Genomic DNA, 16872 nt, shown 5'->3' with positions numbered 1-16872 from the left:
ATCTGTACCCCCATAATATGCTGAAATAAAAAAAAAAAAACGTGTCAGATGTCCCTTGTATGCTGCAACCCGCTCACTAGCACCTTCCTCTCCCAAAATATAACTATTATTAAGATTTCTAACACTTTAGATTAATTTTATCACCTTGAGAAAATTTTGTGTAAGTAGAATTCTGCGGTATGTATTTTTCGTGTCTGCTTTTTTTCTTTTTCTTTTCTTTTCTTTTCTTTTCTTTTCTTTTCTTTTCTTTTCGAGACAGAGTCTTGCTCTGTAAGCCGGGCTAGAGTGCCATGGCATCAGCCTAGCTCACAGCAACCTCAGACTCCCGGGCTCAAGCGATCCTCCTGCCTCAGCCCCCCGAGGAGCTGGGAATACAGGCATGTGCTACCATGCCCGGCTAATTTTTTCCATTTTTAATAGACATGGGGTCTTGCTCTTGCTCAGGCTGGTCTCAAACTCCTGACCTCAAGCTATCCTCCCACCTCGGCCTCCCAGAGTGCTAGGATTACAGGCATGAGCCTCCGCACTCAGCCCATATCTGCTTTTTTCTAATTAACACTATGTAAGATTTATCCATGTTTGGATGTGTAGCAATATTTTGTTCATTTTCAGTACCTTATATTATTTCTCTTTTTTCTGTTGCTTTTTAGAGATGGGGTCTCGCTCCATTGCCCAGGCTGGAGTGCAGTGACGTGATCATAGCTCACTATAGCCTCCCACTCCTGGGCTCAAGCAATCCTCCCACCTCAGCCTCCCAAGTAGCTGGAATTATAGGCACACTCCATCAAACCCAGCTACTCTTGTATTATTATATTATTTTATTGTATATACTTTATTATTTTGTGGCATATACCACATTTTATCCATTTTATTGTTGATGGGCATTTGGGTTATTTCCAGTTTGGGGCTATTACAAAGAACACCTCAATGACCATTCTTGTACATGTCTTTTGCTACACATATTTATGCATTTCTGTTCATTACATACCTAAGTGTAGAATTCCTAAGTCATGAGATATGCATATACTAAACTTCAATAAATAATTGACATTTCATTTTAACTTGTAAACTATCACAGATCTTCCCAAATACAGATAGTAGATAATTTTAGATAATGACTTGAAATATGACTTATCATCATGAAAAGAGGTGTAAAAGCCATATGGGTACCTTAAATGTTTATCTTAGCACCTCTCATATCACACCATATGACTACTCCTGAGTCACATAACTTTCCAAACAGAAAAAGTGCATGAGCACTACTTTCTTGCTGGACTCTTCTCATCTCGCTCCAAACTAACCTTCATAACCACCATGTTTCCTCTGTCTCTGATCTCCTTCCCTCTTCTCCAATCTATCCTAGATACAGCAACCTTAACGAACTTTCTACATCACCAATCTGATCATGCTTAAAATTTGTCGAGGTTCTTTACCGCCTTCAGAATGAAGTACAAACTACGTAGTACAGCGTGTAAGACATTTAATGACCTGAACACAGTACGTTTCTCCGCGCTCACGGGCATGCTCACACAGCAGGGCCGCGGGCCAGGAAAGCTGCTGCAGAGGCAGCAGGACCACTTCTGTCTTTTTCTCTCCTCACTGGCCCTCATCCAGGCTTTCTCCTAAAAAATGAGAGGTTCATGGTCTCAGGCTGATCATATATATCTATCGATTAATGCCAAATATGATGTCTTTTAATAGAAATTATCTTTCAATTCACTTTACAAGTCACCAGATATTCTTTAATGAAATTAGATATAGTAGTCCCCCCCTTATCTTCAGTTTTGCTTTCCCCAGTTTCAACTACCCATGGTCAACCACAGGCAGAAAATATTAAATGGAAAATTCCAGAAGTAAACAGTGTGTAAATTTTAAATTGTGTGTTATTCTAACTAGGGTGAGGAAATCTCATGACATCCCACTCTGTCCCACCTGGGATATGAATCATCCCTTTGTCCAGAGTCTCCATGCTGTGGACCCTACTTGCCAGTTGGTCACTTAGTAACTCTCTTGATTATCAGATAAGGAAAAAAATAAAAACAAAATAAAAGCTCTTTATCTGAGAAATGCAAGCCACTTTAAATTATCAGGCCCAGAGAGGTGTTTAAAGTGTAACAAGTCATGTCTTGCTCCCCCTTGAGCTAAATAATTACCTCTTGAAGCCACTTGTGATGAAGCCTTTAGACTAACTGAGACCAAGTGGCCATACCTAAAACGCCACGCACCTATGGTTCAACAGTGTCTAGCCAATCACTAACCAATATTATTTCTGTAAACCAATGAGGATTCCTCATGAACAACTTTTGTAACTGCCCCCTCTCCTGATTTGTCCCTTTTTCTTTAAAAACTTGAGCTTCTCCTTTGATCTTCAGAGCACTATCTAAGGCAAATTGGAAGTGTGTCCTGGCACTGCAGTCCCCAACCTTGGCCCAAATAAACTCTCTGTATTAATTTTGCCTCAGCTTCTTCCTTTTTGGTCAACAAAATTGACTGTCCTGGTATCACAATGCTTGGGTTCAAGTAACCCTATTTTACTTAATAATGCTCCCAAAGAGCAAGAATAGTGATGCTAACAATTTGGATATGCCAAAGAAAAGCCGTATAGTGCTTTCTTTAAGTAGGAAAGGTGAAAGCTCTCAAATCAATGCTAAAATTGCTAAAATTTGTGATCAGAACAAATCTTCTATTTGCAAAACTGTGAAGAAGGAAAAAGAAATCCATGCATAGTAATATGGAGTTCGGTACTACTGGCAGTTTCAGGCATCCATTGGGATCTTGGAATGTATCCCCCAAAGATAAGAGGAGACAGTACAGTATTTGGGTTTACTCTATTGCCGTTTCTCTGGGAACTGCTCGTTAGATCCCTCATATGTTGGATTAAAATTATGTTCCACTGTCATGTAAATAAAGACCTCTCAAGGCAGAATGGAGCTATTGCTTTCTTTCCCAAAGAGAACTCTCTTTCTCTTAGATGAGAAGGTGCTGGACACTGTGCTTATCACCACTCTGAAAGCAAGTATGAAACTGATTGCAAAGTTGCCTCCAAAGAATGTTCCCAAACAGCAGAAAGGTTGCCCAAAGCCATCTTCCACCCTAATAGATAACAGTTTTGCTACCCTTAGAACTGAAGATATGTTAATTTGAATAGCACTATTACGGAAGAAGTTTGAACTGAGCTGACTCGCCAGTGCATTGCATGTCAAATGGGCAGCCAGAAAGGTCCACGTGGCATAAGCCACAGGGGCAGCTGTAACACACAGAGGGAAATTGCTGTTGCTTTTCTCTGTTTTGAGAGCAAGCAGATATTGAAGTTATAGTTGGTCCAAACTTTTATATTTAAAGGGGCATTTCTTACTTGCATAGGTGTATTCTTATACCGTATTTTTAAATCTTTGCTCAAACTTAACTTCTTAATGTGTCCTACCTGACCACCTATTTAATATAACATCCTCCCCCGCCAGCCACAACTCCTCCCATCTACCCGTCTTTCGTTTTCCTTTTCCCACTATATGATTTCCTCATTTTTTTTTTTGTTTTAATTTTTGGCTGTCTCTCCACCACACCCCCAAAACAGATACACTGCCCAGTTCCCATGACTGCCTTCAAAGCTGATAACAGTGTTGTCTTAGGTTGGGTTCTCCCAGAAGCAGAGCTGGAGACAAGATTGAAGAAGCAGAATTTTATTTCTCAAGTGCAGGCAGCATCATTAGGGAAGTGGATAAGAAGTGTTGCAAAGAAGGGACGAAGCCAATAAGAGGTATGTTTTTAAGCCAGGTACCATAGCGGCCAACAAAGCTTAAGCCTCTGAGTAACTCTGAGAGACTGTGCAAAACACCTACCTCAGATTTATCCCACCCGAAGGGCCAGGGAGCTGAGATATACATTAGGAAATTTCTGAGAGTCCGTGGTTGAGGCAATGTTAAATCTATTCACTTTGGATTAAGCATAAGCAGTCTGTTCCGGAAAAAGCCTTTAGACATAGAGATACAGATGCTGGTAGTTGGCATTTGGCCAGAGCACAGTGAAAAGTTGCTGCTAGTATTATCCCTGTATGATTAAGAATGCCTAGAAGAATTGAAGTTGCTCAATTGGCACTTTTCACTAGGTGTAGTGTGTTACCTGTGCTGTTTGTGTCAAAACCAAATGTGCATGCCTTTTCCAATAAAAATATACTTTAGTACAGCCCAGTGGTCAGTTCGATGTGTATTTTGAGTAGTTTGCATTTGAAATAAAATAGATGTATAATCATCTGGCTGTGCAATCTCATGTGGTGTTTTCTGAAACTGATTCCGTGTCCTTTGGAGATGCTGGATCAAGACGATTAGAAAGAGTATTTCTGGGTGCAGAGACCAAAATGTGCCGCAATTGATGAGTTAGAAATAAGGACATGCAAATGGCTTCAGAACAATTGAGCATATATCCTCCTTTTCTCCTTTAGGTTCTCTGCTATATATTGAATCCTTTTCTCTGTCACTGCAACCAAATACAGTTGTGTTTGTTTGTAAATGGGTGTAAGCAGGAAACAGTAAGATGCGATCCTTAGATGGCCTTCCTCAAGCATGAAAAAAAGAGTATGTGATTGAACATAAGTAAGGCATTTCAGGACAACTGGACACTAGAATAATAGTTCTAGTTGGGAACAAACCTAAAAATATCTAATCTACTAGTTGCCAGACATGGCTGCACATTAGATTTATGGGAGAAGATTTACATCCTCACCTCGCCCCCTATATTAATGAAATCAGAATGTCTGGCGATGATATCAAATGGTCTATATTTTTAAAAATCCCCAGATGATTCTAATGTACAGCCAGGACTGAGGATTGCTGCCTAATGCAACCCATCACCTTGTAAGTGAGGTAAGTGGGGCTCAGAGAGGTGACTTGACTCTTGATCCATTGTCCCTTCCCTCTTTCAACACCTCTTCGATCCTAATGAATGCAAGTACAATAAGAAATGTCCATGACATGGGTGTACTTACTACATGCTCATTGTTCTCATAGGAAAATAAGTAAAGCGCACTTATACTGCATCTTGCAATAGTCTCTTCTGACGGTGACTCTGAACCATTAACATTGAGTGATATTTATTAATACAATAAGCAAATAATCTCTTTGGGGAGAAGTTTTAACTGAACTCATGGCTTCCAGCAACTGTCTGTTCCTTAGGCAGAGAGGGAACTTACCTGGTGACTGTGCACATATCCCTTGAGAAAAATAAAACAAAATCGTAAGCCCCCCAACTGACTGAATAGATTCCCTCTTGGCCAGGGTGACCCCAGAGAATCCTTAAACACTGAAATCCCAGCTATGACAGAATGGGTCAGACATGCCATGTTATACTCCCTCCTTCCTTAACCACCATTAGGCTTTCTTCACTAAGGCTTAAACAGAATCCATTCCTTTGGAAAGACTTGCTCCATCACTGATTTCGAACAACCTCGTGACTGCTCCTCCCTTTTTGCTTTTTCAGCATAACTGACCAGGATTCCTTCCTGATAAGAGACCAGGGGCAATGGAGTGATTCTGGCCAGTCTGCTGAGTATGCTCAGTGAGGGTTTTCATGTCCTCTGCTTCACCTTTTGACTTTAGAGGGCTGAAAACTCCACCCTGGGATCATGTGAATGCCACCATTTTTTGAACATGGGTCCTATGAAGGGGTATGAAGCTCAGTTGCACATGTGCTTGTTTCTCCTTTTGTAAATATTCATGGTCCCTCCTATAGCTTATTAAATATGTATATTTGGCCATCCTGCTCAGTATAAATTCCTGTTCCTTTATGATTCCATGAAATTGCTTGCTTTCAGCTTCTGGCTGAGTCTATGTTTCCCAGCCTGCAAGATGGCCAGCCTGTAGGCTGCAACCTTTTATATGAAATAAAGCTCTCCTTGCCAAATTTATGAACCATGTCATTCTTCAGTTGACACCCTGAATATGTTGAAAAATAAAATATAAGGTATCCCACAGCCCCATGGTTTGGGGAGGTATGATATAGTGGTAAATGCATTTTCCTTTGCATTATTCAACAAGTATTACAGGTGTATCCTCATGCTATAAAATTAGGGACATTGGCAGTGTTATGCAGGCAGGTAAAAATGATGTATGATGTGGATGCGACTTTATTAGCTAACAGTAATGTATTAATGAGTCCTAGTAGCCTTCAAAAAGAAAAGAGGTAACAATAACTGGAATCCAAGGTAATGGGAAACATTTTGGAAAGCAATTTAAACTTAGTGCACTTGTGCCGTTATTCATTCATTCTTTCATTTCCTTCAGCACACCCTTATTGAACGCCACTGCTCAAAGAGTTTCTGCCGGAAGTTGGCACTCACGGAAACCGGAGGGGAGGTTGGAAAGGCTGGTAGTGTACGTGATAATGCTCCATGGGCTCATGACATTCAAACTGCTTTACCTTTTTCAAAAATGCATGAAACCAGTTGCCCTCGATCAGGAAAATTGCCCTTCCTCCCTTTTATTAAGATGATATGCAACTAACCGGAACCTCAAGCTAAATTTGCTTAAATGATAAGGAAATGCATTACGTGGTATAATAAGAAATCCAGGGCCATGGAGGCTTTAGGATGGGCTGGCTTCAGTCTCTCTCTGAGTTGTCATCTTCAGCACTGGCTTCAGGCTCAGGTTGTTAGCAAGACGGCTGAGAAGTTTCCAGTCTGGACTCCTGAAGCAGTAATGGCCAGAGGAATGAAAGCATGTCACTATTTGGGTAATCTTAGGAATAATGCAATTTTCCCAGAGCCTCCCTATCTCCTTTAGAGGACACTCCCTCACTCTTCGTTATCTGAAGTTGGATTTTGTGTCCATTCCTGAACTGATCACTGGGAGGAAGAACTTGATTAGCTCAAACAAGTGCTTTCCAAACTTTTAGTTTTTCAACTTCATGGCACACATAGAAATCTATAGTGTTTGTCCAGCAGACTGGGATACATATTCACAGCTGCTTATGGCAGCAGTGAATGGTCTGAGACTTTGGACTCTGTGTGATGGTGACAGCCAAGTCTCAGTTAGACTTGAAATGCATTATGCTTCTCTGGTCTGGGAGGGCAGTTCTTCTCAAATTTTAATGTGTGCAAAAATCATGTGACATATCTTGCTTAAATGCAGACTCTGATTGAGTAGGTCTGGGAAAAAGGAGACAACCTGCAATTCTAACCAGCTTCCAGATGAAGACAAAGCTGCTGGTCTGCAGAGTACATCTGAAGATGCTAATGTGTACCAGTTGAGAGACTCTTTCATAGACTAATCACCCAGGGTGGAATACATGTAATGAGTGAACCACAATGTCCACTATGTGCTCTTGATTTTACTCTTTCAACATTTAATTTGATAAAATTATAATTAGATTTAAGTAAAATTTGGAATCTTCTACTGAGATAGAAAAGTTAAGTAATGTTTTTAATCAAATATCAGATATTTTATTTGTGTTAGGAAATGATACTTTCCCTGTGAGGATATGAGTTGCCTTCACCAGGACTCTCCCTTAACACATATGTTTTTGGCAAGGACATCATTCCATTTTGCAAGTTATTTGGTGTAAACAACCTTCCAGTGCCTCACCCCAGTGAGAAATAAGCAAATCCCCAACCAGATAAGCAATACATTCATATACCACATATTTCTCCTTCCATTTTTTCCTGACCTCTGTAGCCATGCAACTCTTTCTTGGGATATTTACAAATGATTTAAAGACATACTAAAAGTATGCACATATTAATAAAGGCTCATAATCACACTAATGAAGGGAGCCAAGTCTAATAATTTCTTGAGATTCCTCCAAAATATTTCAATCTGAGTTAAACTTTCTATAGACTATTCAAAGTTGCAACACCATTTGGTAATGCAAGTAACAATAGCAGCTCGCAAGGATAAAGAGAGCTACATATTATTTTACATTAAAGTAAAATAAGAGCCCATGTTTGTGGAAAAGAAATCCCAGTGAAAATTGTCATTTAAGGAGATTTATGTATTTAGATTTATATATATAGTTGCTCTAAAAGTTTAAAATGCCCCTGAGGATGATATTAATACATTCAGAATAGATGAGGGTGGAATCTTAGAAAATGCAAGGCAACAAGATATCAAACACTTAAAGCTTAGTTTAATATGTACAGACTCACGTAGTTATTTGCCAATGCTCTTCTATTTTTTATGTGTCTGTCCTGGTCTGTCCTCTAAACTTGAGGCTGCTAGAAGACAGGTGACTTATCTTCTGTTGCCATCATCATTCTCCCAAGGGTTGAGCACTCACAACCATATCTGTGAAAGTCCACATGCCCTCCAAACAATAAAAAAGAAAAGGAAAAAGATTTTGTGTGTAGAGGAGCAGAACTTTTGACATAGTAAAAGTATTATATTTTCCTCTCTGAGTAAATCAAGTCATTGGAGAATACCGTTAGCATGTGTATTTAGATGCTTTCTGTTCGGATTCCATTTCTGTCTTACATTAACTGCTCTTTTGGCTTTTTCATGGTATTTACATTACCATCTCTATATCAATCAGAACTAGAAACTAGACAAGCAGAATCAAGCCCTAGGATGTAGAGTAAAAGGAGAAATGTTTGATTCCTTCATTTTGATATATTGGTATGGTTCATTCTTTTCTTTTTGGTGAAGAAGAGATTGGGCTTTTTGTTGACTACTAAAATGCTAACTCTGTATTTTTGTCCATTTTAAAAGAAATGTTGGTTTGCATGTAGTTGACTGAGGACTTGCCTATATGAAACAGAAACAAATGACAAGTTCAACAAAATCAAGTGGAAAGAATCCATGAAAAGGGAACATTTAGTGACCTGAGCATCGACCTATCTGGACATATCTTGAGTCTGTCTCCAGCCCCTTGGGATTATAGGCATTAGAAGCTAAGTCCCTTATGTCTAGGAAACCAAACCAGAAAGATAATTGAGTAAAATACTGAATAATTCTGGGAAGAAAAATTAGTTAACTTAGCTACTTAATTCTAAAAAGGGATAGCAAAGAGCTAAGAAACAGAAACTGAATAGAAACAGCTTTGTGATGTAAAAGTAAAATATGAACATTTTGAATTCAATATGTGATCCTCTTTGCAGGAATTATTGTCTGTCATTTGTAATGCACATGATTCAGAACTACCAAAAAATATTTTCAGGCTTACTGCTTAATTAAAAGTAAGTTATGAGCATTTTTAATCTTTATATAATTTATATCATCTACAAGTCATGGATTCCCCATAATTCTGTTGGCCTTAATCATCAAAAAGTATAGCCATGCTTAAGTCTATGCATCCTTTCTCCTCTCCAGCAGATGTTACAAAAGAAACTATCACAGCTGGGGAAAATTGATATTCGAAAGTACAAAACTTGGCAGTGAAAAGATTAATTTTCTGTATTTAATGCCCTTGATTCTTGAAAACTTTAAACTTTCTTCACAGTAAGGGCAATGGTTTCATTGTCTGGTTGGCAATGGACAGATGATAATGTTCTGCTCTATTTTACTTTATGATGAACCAAAGAGGACTGGTTGTTTCTCTAATGAGTTTGTAAGAGATGCTTCGATGCTGAAACATTAGCTGCATCCTTTGGACTACTATGATGGGGAAGTGAGAAGTAGTTTTAACAACTTGCCAAAATTAACACCATTAGAGTGAATGAAGCACTAAAATATATATACCAGATGTTTCAAATAGTCAGATTTGGGAGAAAACACAATTAATTTACATTTTAGTACTAAGTACAAATTTTAATTTATTCTGATTAACTACTTTATAGCCCATCTACAAGACCATTTGAAGGAGTTATGGAAAGGCTGTAAAAGGAGTCATAATCAAGATATGACACTTTATTGGCATAGAAACAGAAGAGTTTCATGCTCAATGCCCATGTTGCTCAGAAAGGTTCAAGTTTCACTTGCCCAGAACCTATTATTGAATTACAGACCTGGAATCAATATGGGAAGCGGATTAACACACTTAATTACAACTTGTGCCAAAGTGTAATCTCTCCACAGACCAGGTAAATTGTTCTAATTCATATCCACCTACTTTACTATGCTTCCTGAGCAAAAGCACTAACAGATTTCTTGATAAGAATTATTATAAAGGGGACTGGCTAAGTGAAAATTGATAGTTGAGCTCCACAGCTTTCTCATACATGAAAAAACATTTGAAAGTACCAATGCTGTTGAAATAAGGTGTTTAATAGTCCTAATATAATGCCTGGTAGGTAATAATAGGTAGCCATTGCTGTTAACATCATCATTGATCATATTGCCAGTGAGGATGCTGGTAGAAAGGCTTCGGAAACTCCATGATGTTACAAACTTTCTTCAAGTCCAGATATAATCAAGTACCCACTGGCCAGCTCTAGGCTACAGAGAGCATTATTTGGACTGCTCAGTGATTGCTATCAGATGTTAATTTTTTTAATGAAGATTTTAAAATTAGAAACTTTTGCATTAAAATTTGGGTTCCTAATATCACTTTAAAAATCATAATGTCTAGCAAACATCAGCTGAATCTTAGAATGCCTGTTCTCTTTAGACAGAATATACTAGCATAATGGCCATCGTCCTTCCCTCTCCCCACAGTCCTCCCTACATCTAGGCCAAGCATCAATAGCCAGGCTCGTCCCTTAGTATTCGTGATCTGAGGACAGAATCCAAATACTTACCCACATTTCAAATGTTTAATTAATTAAGTTATAAAACAAGCCAACAAACTGTTACATGTTTTATCTTCCTAACTTGACAAATATAACAACCCAGAAGGCTAAGTTCAAATCTGGGATTCTCAAAGTTCTGGCTTGGCATGTGGTGCCACAGGAAGTGCCCATCTTCAGCCTGTGGTTTGTGCTCCTGCTCTTCCATCCCCTACTCTGTCCCAAAAGCCCTAGTCTACTTGCACGAGCTCTGTCCACTGCGAACACACAACCCTATGCCTGCCCCTGAAGCCTGGGTATAATCACGTGGGGGGGTTACAGCACCACACTCAGGAGGACAAACCTAGGGAAGACACACAAGTCATAGAAGCAGCTCAAACCCATTTGGCAGAGAATTCTGGGGCCCAGGGTTTGTGTGGTCTGGGAACAGGCTGCCTGCGGCATGTCCCCTGGACTCTGCAGGTTCTTCACCCATGGGGAGAAGTGCAGCTGGAGAAGGGACGACAGAAAGACTTCCTCTGCGCTCAGGGGAAAAGCCAGAAGGCAGTATTGTTGGTGACCATTTATAATAAGACATGTTCTATTGCTTTCTTATGGTAGCTTTAAGAGGAAGACATTATTCTTGGAATCCAAGTTTCTATCAAAAATGAAAGAAAGGAAAATAATGTGGAGAGTTTCAAGAAAGTGGAAAGGACTTAGTTCTCAGCATTATTTTACTCTTTTATGTCATCTACCTAGAATCTGCAGGTGTTTGAGTTTAAGGCCCTTGGTTTAGTCATCTTCCTCCTGTCCATATAGTCATGCCTTGTTTATGGTTATAGAGTAACTGCTCATGAATATTAATTGCTTGCTTTAATGATAGAGTGTAAAATTTGTCCGTCACTTATTAAATTATTCCAGTTGAAATAGAAAAAAAAAAATTCATCTAAAAGCCTTTTAGGAAAATGCCCTTAAAATAACAATCCTTAAACCTTGTAGTTTCAGGATCCTATACACTCTTAAAAATTGTTGAAGATCCAGGCTAGACATGGTGGCTCACACCTGTAATCCTAACACTTTGGGAGGCCTAGGTGGGAGGATCACTTGAGGCCAGGAGTTTGAGACCAGCCTGGGTGACATAGTGAGACCTGTCTGTACAAAAAATAAGAAAAATTAGCCAGGTGTAGGGGTGAGCACCTGTAGTCCCAGCTACTCTGGAGGCTGAGCTGGGAGGATGGCTTGAGCCCAGGAGTTCAAGGCTGCAGTGAGCTATAATGATACCACTGCACTCCAGCCTGGGTGAAAGAATAAGACCTTGCCTCTAAAAAATAAATAAATAAAATTATTGAGGATCCAAAAGAGCTTTGGTTTATATGGCTTAGCTCTATCTATATTTACTGTAATCGAAATTTAAAGTGAGAACTAGAGAAAAGTATTTATTAATTTATTTAAAAATAATTAAAATTAAATTCACTACATGCCAACATTAATATTACTTTTATGAAAAATAATTATATATCCCAAAACAAGGAATAGTTTTAAAAAGTGGCATTGTTTTACATTTTTGCAAATTTCTTTGATAACTGACTTTAAAGAAGATAGCTGAATTCTCTATCTGCTTTTGCGTCAGTCCTTTGCAATAGGTTGTTTTAGTGAAATATGTGAAGAAATTCCAGCCTTAGAAAGATGCATAGGTGAAAAAAAGAGGAATATTTTAGTAGAACTTTTTTGGTAGCTTGAGATAGTCTGTGATACTACACCAAAATTTGACGAGTGATAGGGTTTTTCAAAGGTTAGATGTAATGTGGAATCTGAAATCATAATAATGCCCTTCTCATACTCTGTTACTTAAAAATCCAGTGGGCTCTTGGGCACTCTGCATAAATCTTTAATCCATGCATTATTTTTTAACATGATGCATTAGCCATTTGGAAAATATTTGTCCACTAGATTATGCTGAAATATTGATATAATTCACTACATAGTATCAAAAATTCTTATTTATTAATATCACCACTGATATCATCAGAAAAGTCTGTAAGTACTAAGTTCCCATGCTCATGGTGACACATATCAGTTTTTTAAAATCCCAGTTTTTGTTTGAGAGTTTAAATGTTATTATGGCAGACATAAATACTATTAATTGTTTTCCTTGGAGTGACAGGCTCTCTTCATTCATTTTCTGAGAAATTATCTGCTAAATATGCAAGTCTTAATAACCATAGCTTGTCTGCAAAACATTCTTTTACAGAAAAGTATTGTTCTATAATCAAAGAAGCTAGTTCAGCTTGCAACTCATTCACTCAAGTGCCTTTTATCAAGAGAACCGTCAAACTTTGGTATGCAGCAGAATTGCTTTATGTTCAATTCAAAATTAGTCATGTAGAATATTATAAAGATGTGTAATCGAGTGTGTAGTGGTGGAGAATACAACGACTGCTAGTACAGTTTTGTGCCACTGCTTTATTCGTTTTAAGTACCAGCAGTTTATCCTTCATTGCTTTTGCAATATTGTTACAAATGTCGCAAGAATAGAAAAAAAGAGAGAAAAGTCCATCTGTTTTATTATTATGAAAATAGTTTTGACCTATAGACTCTCTGGAATTGTCTCAGGGACTCCACAGGTGTCTGAAGACCACACTTTGAAAACTTCTTCCTTTAAAGTAGAATGGGGGGGTGCAGACAAAGGAAATGAAACTGCATTTTTATCTTCGATTTCTCACTTAGTCATAATAAATCCATTAGGAAAACAACTTTAGAATTTTTTAAAAGAAGGCTGCCTAATCCCTTTGGCCTGGACTTTCTAAGTTTATGGCTCTTTACTTTCAGAAAGCTATTTCACTCATTACCAAAATTCTTTCTACCGAAGTTTACCTTCAATGTGTTTGCACATACTTTTGCTACACCATTCACAATTCCTCTGTTTAAATATTGTTCCTAACTTGAGCCTCAGTCTTCTGATTTTTGCTTAGTTTAGCTTTTCCACAAACTTACTTTGTGTGCTACTAACCAGCCTTTTCCCCTGAATTCTTTTCTGCTTGTTCCTGTTCACATGTAAGCCATCAGACCTGGAGGAAGCAAATCGAATGGTTTCAGGTGTCATTTGTCAAGTCTGCTCCGTTGGGGTTACCTTTTCTCCACTTTTTCCAGCTTTGCCAGTGGCACTTTCTATCCCCAGCATCCCAATGTAGAGACCACACAGAACTTGACCAGGAAGTACGGGAAGGCCAGATATCTTGCAAGAAGTGTTCCTTTATTTTCCCATTAGCTTTGCATCAGTTTAAACCTCTGGATCACAGCACAGACATCTCAGGTGACAGTTAAGATTTTTAAAATAGCTACTTGTACTTTCTTGGTCCATATTTTCAACTGCTCCAATCAGTGAGCCTTTCCATTATGGTCTTAGGGTATAGTTACAAGGGGCCAGGCCGGGAATCCAGCAATCATTTCTTAAAATTCTTATTTATTTATTGTTTAAATCCTGAGCAAGATTAACTCTCAGAATCCCAACATCCTCATCACAAATGGTGACAGTAGTATCTATATTAATGAAAAATAATACACGAAAATTACATACCACAGTCTGTGGCATACAATAATCTTCCATAAATGATAGCCATTATTTAATGTTAATGAATCTTTCTAAATGGGCTTGTATTTCATTTGTACTAACTTCTTCTCTCAGCTTTTCATAATTATGTCTAAGTTTCTCAAGGACTAGTTATTATTTTACTGAGATTCCAGAAAGAAATACGCTCTTCTCAGAAAGGCCAGTGTCCTTATATGCTTAAGTGATGTCATTTACTCTCCACGTGTATGTCTAACAGTCATATTGGCGTCTTTGTTCATATTTACTAAGATATACATTCAGTTTGGGGGTCTTTGGAATTGCCACTTTTAAGGAACTTTTGAAATGCCCTTTTTAATTGATATATAATATTTGCACATATTTATGAAGTACATGGCATATTTTGTTACATGCATAGAATGTGCAATGATCAAGTCAGGGTATTTAGGGTATCCAATGCCTCTGCTATTTATTATTTCTATATGCTGGAAACATTTCAATTCCTCTCTTCTACCTACTTTGAAATATATGGTACCTTCTTCTTAACTGTAGTCACCCTATCTGCTATCAAACATTAGAACTTATTCTTTCTACCTGTGTTTTTAACCAATAACCAAACTCTCTTTAACCCCCTACCCCGATGCATGCACATACCATTCTCTGCCTCTGGTAATCAACTCAATACTTCTGTGAGATCTACTTTTGTAGTTCCCACATATGAGTGAGAACATACAATATTTATGTTTCTGTGACTAGCCTATTGGCTTATTTCACTTTACATAATGATCTCCGATTCCATTCATGTTGTTGCAAATGACATGACTTCATTCTTTTTATGGCCAAATAGTATTTCACTGTGTATATATATCACATTTTTTTATACATTTGTCCCTTGATGGACACTTAGGTTGATTCCATATTTTTGCTATTGTGAATAGTGCTGCAATAAACATGGGAATGTAGATACCATTTTGATATGCTGATTTCTTTTTCCTTAGATAAATACCCAGTAGTGGGATTGCTGGATTATATGGTAGTTCTACTTTTAGTTTCCTGCAAAATCCATGTACCATTTTCCATAGTGACTATAAAAATGTACTAATTTACATTCCCAGTAACAGTGTATAAGAGTTTCTTTTTCTCTACATCCTCACCAGTATCTATTATTTTTTGTCTTTTTAATAATAGACATTCTAACTGGAGAAAGATGATATATCCTTGTGGTTTTGATTTGCACTTCCCTGATGATTAGTACTATTGAGCAGTTTTTATATACATGTTGGCCATTTGTATGTCTTCTTTTGTAATATGTATATTCATGTGTTTTGGTTACTTGTTAATGTGATTACTAATTTTTTTGCTGTTGAGTTGTTTGAGTTCTATATATATTCTGGATAGTAGTTCCTTCTTGGAGGAATAGTTTGTAAATATTTTCTGTGATCCAACATACGGTATCCTCACTCTGTAGATTGTTTTCTTTGCTGTGCTGAGCGTTTTAGTTTCATATAGTCCCATCTGTCTATTTTTGGTTGTGTTGCCTGTGCTTTTGAAGTCTTACCATAAAACCTTTGCCTGGAAAAATGTCCTGAGTTGTTTCTCAGATGTTTTCTCATGGTAGTTTTATAGTTCCAGGTCTTATGTTTAAGTTGTTAATCCTTCTTGATTTGATTTTTGTACATGGTGAAGGAGAAGTGACCAGTCTCATTCTTCTGCATATGGATATCCACCTTTCCCAGTACCATTTATTAAAGAGGGTGTTCTTTCCCCAGTGTATGTTTTTGGTGCCTTTGTCAAAAATCAGTTGGTTGTAAATGCATTGATTTATTTATGGGTTCTCTATTCTGTTCCATTGGTCTATGTTTCTGTTTTTATACTAATACCATGCTGTTTTGGTTATTACACCCTTGTAATATATTTTAAAGTCAGATAGCATGATGCCTCCAGCTTTGTGTTTTTTGTTCAGGATTTCTTTGGCTATTTGTGCTCTTTTTTGGTTCCATATGAATTTTAGGATTTTTTTTCTATTTCTGTGAAAACTTACATTGCTATTTTAATAGGTATTGCACTGAATCTATATATTGCTTTGGATAGTATAGCAATTTTAACAATGTAATTCTTCAGATCCATGAGCATGGCATGGGATGTCTTTCCATTTGTTTTTGTCCTGTTTAATTTCTTTCATCAATGTTTTATAGTTTTCCTTTCAGAAGTCTTTCACCTTCTTAGTTAAATTTATTACTACTTTTTGTAGCTGTTGCACATGGAATTCCCTTCTAGATTTCTTTCTCAGCTAGTTTGTTATTCACGTATAGAAACCTTCTAATTTTTGTATGTTGATTTTGCATCCTATAACTTTATTGAATTTATTTAGTAGATCTAAGAGCTTTTTGGTGGAGTCTTTAGATTTTTCTAAATACAAGATCATGCTATCTGCAGAGAAGGATAATTTAATTTCTTCTTATCCAATCTGGATGCCTTTTTTTTTCCTTTCTCTTTCCTGATTGTTTTGGCTAGAACTTACAGTTCTATGTTGAATTGAAGTGGTGAAAGTGGACAACCTTGTCTTGTTCTACTTCTTAGACGAAAGGCCTTCAATTTTTGTCCATTCAATATGATGTTAGCTCTGGGTTTCCAAAATATGGCCTTTATTATGTTTGAGGCATGTTCCTTCTTTGCC

At 37.6% G+C, this 16872-nt stretch overlaps 1 protein-coding gene across 1 annotated transcript in view; it reads left to right on the top strand.

Annotated features, from left to right (window-relative positions):
* The window catches only part of THSD7B (thrombospondin, type I, domain containing 7B), a 720444-nt gene that overhangs the window by 452056 nt on the left and 251516 nt on the right, over nucleotides 1-16872 (top strand). Inside the window, exon 14 of the mRNA XM_012650502.1 lies at nucleotides 6633-6638. Coding sequence (XP_012505956.1) covers nucleotides 6633-6638 — 6 coding nt within the window. The remainder of the gene's footprint in view (nucleotides 1-6632; nucleotides 6639-16872) is intronic.

This window comes from Propithecus coquereli, unplaced genomic scaffold, assembly GCF_000956105.1.
Source record: "Propithecus coquereli isolate 6110/MARCELLA unplaced genomic scaffold, Pcoq_1.0 Scaffold33, whole genome shotgun sequence".
In the NCBI taxonomy this organism is placed as follows: Eukaryota; Metazoa; Chordata; class Mammalia; order Primates; family Indriidae; genus Propithecus; species Propithecus coquereli.
The sequence above is the reverse complement of the archived record's forward strand: the minus strand, read 5'-3'. Positions and strand labels throughout refer to the sequence as shown.